The sequence below is a fragment of the Propithecus coquereli genome, unplaced genomic scaffold (genome assembly GCF_000956105.1).
Source record: "Propithecus coquereli isolate 6110/MARCELLA unplaced genomic scaffold, Pcoq_1.0 Scaffold7, whole genome shotgun sequence".
Lineage (NCBI taxonomy): Eukaryota > Metazoa > Chordata > Mammalia > Primates > Indriidae > Propithecus > Propithecus coquereli.
The window spans coordinates 5,805,581-5,812,428 of NW_012153062.1; the positions used below are offsets into that span (position 1 = coordinate 5,805,581).

Genomic DNA, 6,848 nt, shown 5'->3' on the forward strand with positions numbered 1-6,848 from the left:
AGCTCACAGCAACCTCAAACTCCTGGGCTCAAGCAATTCTCCTGCCTCAGCCTCCCGAGTAGCTGGGACTATAGGCGCTCGCCACCACACCTGGCTAGTTTTTCTATTTTTAGTAGAGACAGGGTCTCACTCTTGCTCAGGCTGGTCTCAAACTCCTGGCCTCAAGCCATCCTTCAGCCTTAGCCTCCCAAAGTGCTAGGATTACAGGCATGAGCCACGTGCCTGGCTGCAAAAAGGTAATTTAAAAAGTCTTTTCCAAAATGATAAGAATACCTTTCTTTCTTCCTTCCAGATCACAAGGTTAGAAAAAACGTGGACTGCCCTGCGGCACCAGTACACCCAGACCGCCATCCTCTACGAGAAACAGCTGAAGCCCTTCAGCAAACTCCTGCACGAAGGCAGAGGTGAGCACGGCAGGCAGGGCGAGCCCGGAGTGCCCATCGGGGGTGGTAAGTGACTAGGTCCTATCTGGCCCTTTTGTCAAGCATTTAACAGGGCAGATTATGAGGCCCTGAGTTATCTGCGGAACTGCTGATGTCCTCAGGACTTTTGTCACATGACCGCATCGCTTGTAGAAGGTCTACAGTAGCTACAACAAGATGCAGGCTACGAGTAACCATTGTGTGCTTAACTTTGAAAAAAAAATGTTATGGAAAACTTTACTCCTTGTTCTTCAGAGTCTGCATGTGTTCCTCAAAGCAGTGTGTCGGTCCCACTGCTGATGCCCCTTGTGACGTTAATGGAGCGCCAGGCTGTCACTTTTGAAGGAACTGACATGTGGGAAAAAAATGACCAAAGCTGTGAAATCATGCTGAACCATTTGGCAACAGCCCGATTCATGGCGGAGGCTGCGGACAGCTACCGGGTGAATGCCGAGAGGATCCTGGCAGGTGAGGGCTGGGTTTGGGAAGCTGTCTACTCTGTGTGGTAACTGAAATGAAGGCATGAAAGAGAATGGATGGCCTTAATTTAAAAAAGACCAAGGAGGAAAGAATAACGCATAGGAATTCCATTTCGTATATGACTGATCCTTACTTCCTCTAAATTCAAAAATGACTCAAGTGTCCTGTTTCTCCTTAAGTGTTCTGTTGTGTCAATGGTATAGAATAAAATCAGTACCTCCAATTGGTGAGATTAGAAAAGGTGGTGGGCTGAGATCAGGAGGTGGAGTTTTCTCTAGACCTCATCTACCTGCAGTCCTGTTCCTTCCCAGTCACACTGGGAAGTGAGCGCCCTGCTCTTAGCCTCAGGCACATTCGGCACAGTGTTGCGTAAACTGACCTTTCGTGTCAGTACAATGGTAACAGACAGCAGCTGCTTCAGTTAGTTTCACTAACATTTATCACGGAGCCATGCTAACTGGATGTCCTCACGGAGCTCAGAGGCATTTAAACAAGGTTTCAGCACACGGTGGTTAGTGCAGCATGTGCCATGGAAGCACTTAAGGAACTGAATTGGTCAGAGATGCAGGGAAAGAGGAAGCCATGGGGACAACTTCTCAGAAAACACCTCCATTGATTGTTAATGAACAATAGTACTTAGCCAGAAAACAGAGATGGAAATTCCACTCAGAAGGTATGACACAAGCAAAGCCACTGAGAGAGTTTAAGGAAAAGTGGGAACTACAAGTACTTGGGTTTGGATTAGTGTAAATTACGACCTAAGGAACAGCCAACTAGGCTGCAGAGGAAGTGGGAGTGGCTGAGGAAGACCCAGTGAAGAGTTTAACCATGGAAGGGCAGCACAGGGTCAGATTTATGTTTTGAAGTAAACTACCTGGCATCCGAGTGCTGGAAGGCTCGGAAGCTTGTTGGCAGAAAGACCATTTAGGAAGCAAGTGCCAGACAGGGCTTTGCCAATGCAGTCATTAGGGATGACTGGTTTCTCTTACTTACCAGATAATTTAAAAAATTCTTCAAGGGCCCACAATTTGAGCCACAAGGTTAACAACTAGGTGGGGCAGGAGAGGCCTATTCATTTCCTTCTAAAAGCAAATCATTGTTTCAGAACCAGAATGTGGGACTGAATGGCACTGTGTCTGCTGTAGTATATGCACCACATACCTGTTTCATTTTTTCCCTCAAAAAAGGTCTCCAGCATTGGCAATGTGGGACGCAAACAATAAAAACACACAATTCAACAGATATTAGAGTATGCACTTATGCAAAGCCAATGAATATATTACACTGGATGTTGCATAAGCCAATATATAGGATGGGTTTTGAGGAAAGTGTGCCTTACGCTGCTCTACAGCAAATCCCTTTAAAGGTAGCTGATGGAATTTTTCAGTTGATCCTGCCACAAGTTTACATAGCAAGTTCCCACTGCTGAAAGTGACAGTGACTAGTTTCACCAGCACCCAGCCCAGGGCACAGGCTCAAAGCACGTTACCCGAGTGAATGGAAGTCATTAACTGGCCTTTGGTGGTTTATCCATCAAGGATATCTTCCTAATGATGCCCTTCTCAAAGAAGCTCGCCAGCGATGTTTGTTTTTCACTCATTTTTGCTAGGGTGAGGGTGTGTGACTGAGACAAGTGCGCGGTGTGGGAAAGAGGCGCGGACAGAAGTGGTAAATAACAGGCGGGCCATATGCAGACTAAAATAAGTGTCAGATTCTGACTTAACGCCTGCCACCAGATGCAGCTTAATTGTTACTTGCCACTCACGGACAGGGTTTTTTGTTTTTTTTTTTTTTTTGAGACAGAGTCTCACTGTGTTGCCTGGGCTAGAGTGCCGTGGCGTCATCCCAGCTCACAGCAACCTCAAACTCCTGGGCTCAAGCAATCCTACTGCCTCAGCCTCCCAAGTAGCTGGGACTACAGGCATGCGCCACCATGCCTGGCTGATTTTTTCTATATATTTTTAGTTGTCCGATTAATTTCTTTCTATTTTTAGTAGAGACAGAGGTCTCGCTCTTGCTCAGGCTGGTCTCGAACTCCTGAGCTCAAACAATCCGCCCGCCTCGGCCTCCCAGAGTGCTAGGATTACAGGCGTGAGCCACCGCGCCCGGCCTAACAGACAGGGTTTTGATATGAGTCTGCAAGCAACTGATTTATTATGGTCTCTGTGCAGTCAAACCTCTCTAATAATGATGTGTATTTGCAGCTGGTCTTCAGCACTAGCATCACCGCCTCGGCTCCACCTCAGATCATCAGGCATTAGATTCTCATAAAAGGAGCCCGCAATCTAGATCCCTCACATATGCATGTTACAGTAGGGTTCACAGGCCTATGAGAATCTAATGCTGCAGCTGGTCTGACAGGAGGCGGAGCTCAGATGCCGGCGATGGGGAGTGGCTATAAATACAGATGAAGCTTCCCTCTCCTGCCACTCACCTCCTGCTGTGTGGCCCAGTTGGGGACTGCAGGCCTAGAGGCTTCCCCCTTCTCTGATAAGCATCTTTGGACTTAAGCAGACCAGATTTTCTCTTAGATCAGAATAGAGTCAAGAAATAGGCTGTCACATATGGCTGTCAATTGATTTTTGAAAAAGGTGCCAGGTAATTCACAGAATAAAGTATAGTCTTTCAACAAATGGTGCTGCAACTATTGGATAGCCTTATACAAAAAAAAATGAATCTTGATCCTTCTCATGCACACCACACACAATTAATCAGTAATCAAAAAATGGATCATAGACTCAAAATGTAAGAGCTAAGGTATAAAGGTCCTATAAGAAAATACAGGAGAACTTCTTTGTACCCTTGAGTTAGGTAAAGATTAGGACACAAAAAACATGAACCATAACAGAAAACATTGATAAATTAAAATTTTAAACTTTTTGCTCTTCAAAAATATACCATTAAGACACTGAAAAGGCAAGACAGACTAGAAGAAAATATTTGCTAAACATGTGTCTGATCTAAGGACTTATATCTAGAATATATAAGGAACTCTTACAACTCAAGAGGCTAAATAGACAAATTTGAATAGATACATCATAGAAGATACACAAATGGCAACTATATGAAAAGATGTTCAAAGCATCAGTCATTAGGGAAATGTAAATTTAAACCACGATGAGATACCACCACATGCTGACAAACCTAAAGGTTGGCAGCATGTGGTGAAATTGGAATCTTCGTCTATTGCTGGTGTGAATATAAAATGATACAGCCATTTTAGAGTAGAGTTCGATGGTTTCTTTAAAAGCAAACATATACTTACCATATGATCCACTAGTTCTACTCCTAGAGAAATAAAAACATGTCCACAACATTATTCATAGCAGCCAGAAACTGGAAACAATCCAAATGTCCATCAATTGGTGAATGGATAAACAAAATATGGTATGTCCATTAACTGACTACTCAGCAAAAATGAATTATTGATAACATGCAATATATGGAATCATCTCAAAAACATGCTAAGTGAAAAGAAGTCAGACATTTAAAAGTCCATATTGGCTGATTCCATTTATGTCAGATTCCTAGAAAAGGCAAAATAGTAGCAACAGAAAGCAGATCAGTGGTTGGCTGGGGTCTGGGGTAGGAAACGAGGATTGACTGCAAAGAGGTACTAGGGTGAGGGAAGTCTTCAAAAACTGGTCGTGCAACTGTACAAATGTACTATTATAAACTACACAGCTAAAGTAGGTGAATCATGTGGCATGTAAAGTTGTTAAAAACAAATGAAAAAAACAAGGTAACATGAACACTCCTTCCTTCCTACAGCACTGCCACCCAGAATGGCTTGTACACAGGAATTTCACTCTATCGTGTTTTAGTGAGTTCACTTGTTCACGGAAGGTGCTCAGGTCCTTGAGGGTGGGGGTCTGCCCTCCCTCCTATAGAGGAGATCCTGCATTTTTCTTTTGGGGGCAGTTTTTAAAGTTCTGAGAGAAGATGAAGTTCATTTTGGTCTTACTTTAAACAAGCACATTTTTAACACTATGTTTTTAGGCAGAACTGAAGTTAACTTTTTTGGTGGTTTTGTTTTGATTAGGTTTTCAACCAGATGAAGAAATGAGTGAAATCTTCAAGACTGAATTTCAAATGCGATTGCTGTGGGGCAGCAAAGGTGCCCAAGTCAATCAGACAGAGAGATATGAGAAGTTCAACCAGATTTTAACTGCGCTCTCACGTAAACTGGAACCCTCTCCCATAAAGCAGGCAGAGCTTTGACAACTCTCCAGAGAACCTTAGGATATTATTTCAAGCGTCTGGGAAAGCTTTCATGTGATAAAGTAATAACGTGCAAATCTGACAATATACAAGCTTTTAGTATCCACAGGATATTAAACGTGTAAATTGCACAGAGCACACTTATTTATGGATTGTTTAAAATTACTACTGATTTTTAAATGAATGATAATTTATTATTAAGGTAACAGTTGCTAATTTTGATCAGCTAATTTAAGAGAAGACCTAGCTGTGTTGGCTGGTTGCTTTCTATTATGGCATTTGACCATTTTAGTTTTAATTCTATGTCAGATAAGTGTAAATAGAAGAGTTTAAAAGAAAAGCATGAAACATTTCAGAAGGTATCAGTTGTATGATATTCTTTAAATAAATATGAAAAATGTAAATAGTCATGAATGAAAATATATCTTTTTGTGAAACAGTTGTAGCCAGTCTCTTCAATATAAAACTCATTGAAGTACAATAATTCTACCTCGTAGCCTCCTGAGGCACTCTCTTCCCTCGCCACTACTATATCCTGATAGTAAACCAAAAGGAATGAAAGTGGTATGAAAAGTTTTCGAGTTTAGGAGACAGAATGGTGACAGAAGACAGTCGTGGCTCCAGAGGACCCGGGATCCGACTCAAGCTACGGAGCATGCTAGCTGCCGGACTCCGGCCAAGTTCACCTCATCGAGTCCCAGTGCAGCACAGCCACCTGTACAAAACTGAGCACCCACGTGTTAGTTACTACTGTATTTCATGACATCTCTTCATGTATTTCAGATCAATCACCTGTCTTCTAGCTGATAAGTGTAACAACGAGCTTTCTAGGTTTGTTTTCTAGGTTTCCGACTTTCCAAAGAGGATACGTCCTAGTTTATTGATATCCTCCTCAATTTTTTCCTATTATAGAAAATGTGGAATACAAGACTTTAATATTCTATCACCCTGCCACCAACTGTCAAACACTTAACAATTTGTTTATTCTTTTAAATATTAATAATATTGGGACCATGCCAAATTTTATATCCATCTTTCCTCAAACAGGCTGTAAAAATTTCTCCACAATGTTAAATAGGCTTTGAAAAAATACGACTTATTGGTTATAAAAGTCCCACCATAACCTAACCATCACCCTGTTGTTGTCATCTTAAATATGCCTACTAGAACTAAGTATGAGACTCTCACTGTGATCTGTTTAATACAACGGAAATATTAGTTTCAAATCCTGGACTCTGTATTTCCATTAATGTGGCCTAGAATCAGGAGGCCCCTCTCCCATTTTTTAAAGGCACCATCACATTGCTATTTTTCATCTGCTGAGAAGAACAAAAGCACACTTCTACTTCTGGCAATACAGTGGTTCAGATCCTCTTAGAAAGCCCTCTCACTATAACTAAATCCTGAATAAATTTTAATAAACATACCTTTTAATGCACAATCTTGATAGAATGAAAGGAGGGAAATCCTCCCCGCCCCCGCCAAAGGTACAGCAAATTTAAATCAATTCTGTGCAAGAACTTAGAAACCTGGGTAGGCCTAGAGACAAATAATAACATCAGCTCAGTGAATGCAGACTCTGCTGTCTTGGGGGAGCTGCGTGTGAAATGCCTCTATTAAGCAGGAACCCTTAAAGGGTCCCTGAGAACAGGTGGGAAAAAATCTATCTGCCAGAAATGCAGGTTGCCAGGAAACATGCCTGTCTTCACATACAGCACCAGGAAG

General features: G+C 42.2%; 1 protein-coding gene across 2 annotated transcripts in view; it reads left to right on the top strand.

Moving 5' to 3' along the window:
* Positions 1-5,565, top strand: part of BCAR3 (breast cancer anti-estrogen resistance 3) — a 109,426-nt gene extending 103,861 nt beyond the window's left edge. For both annotated transcript variants that reach the window (XM_012661120.1, XM_012661121.1), the window contains 3 exons: positions 293-404; positions 678-890; positions 4,945-5,565. In XM_012661120.1, the coding sequence (XP_012516574.1) occupies positions 293-404; positions 678-890; positions 4,945-5,123 (504 nt within the window). In that variant the 3' untranslated portion in view covers positions 5,124-5,565. The remainder of the gene's footprint in view (positions 1-292; positions 405-677; positions 891-4,944) is intronic.
* The last annotated feature ends 1,283 nt before the right edge of the window (positions 5,566-6,848 follow it).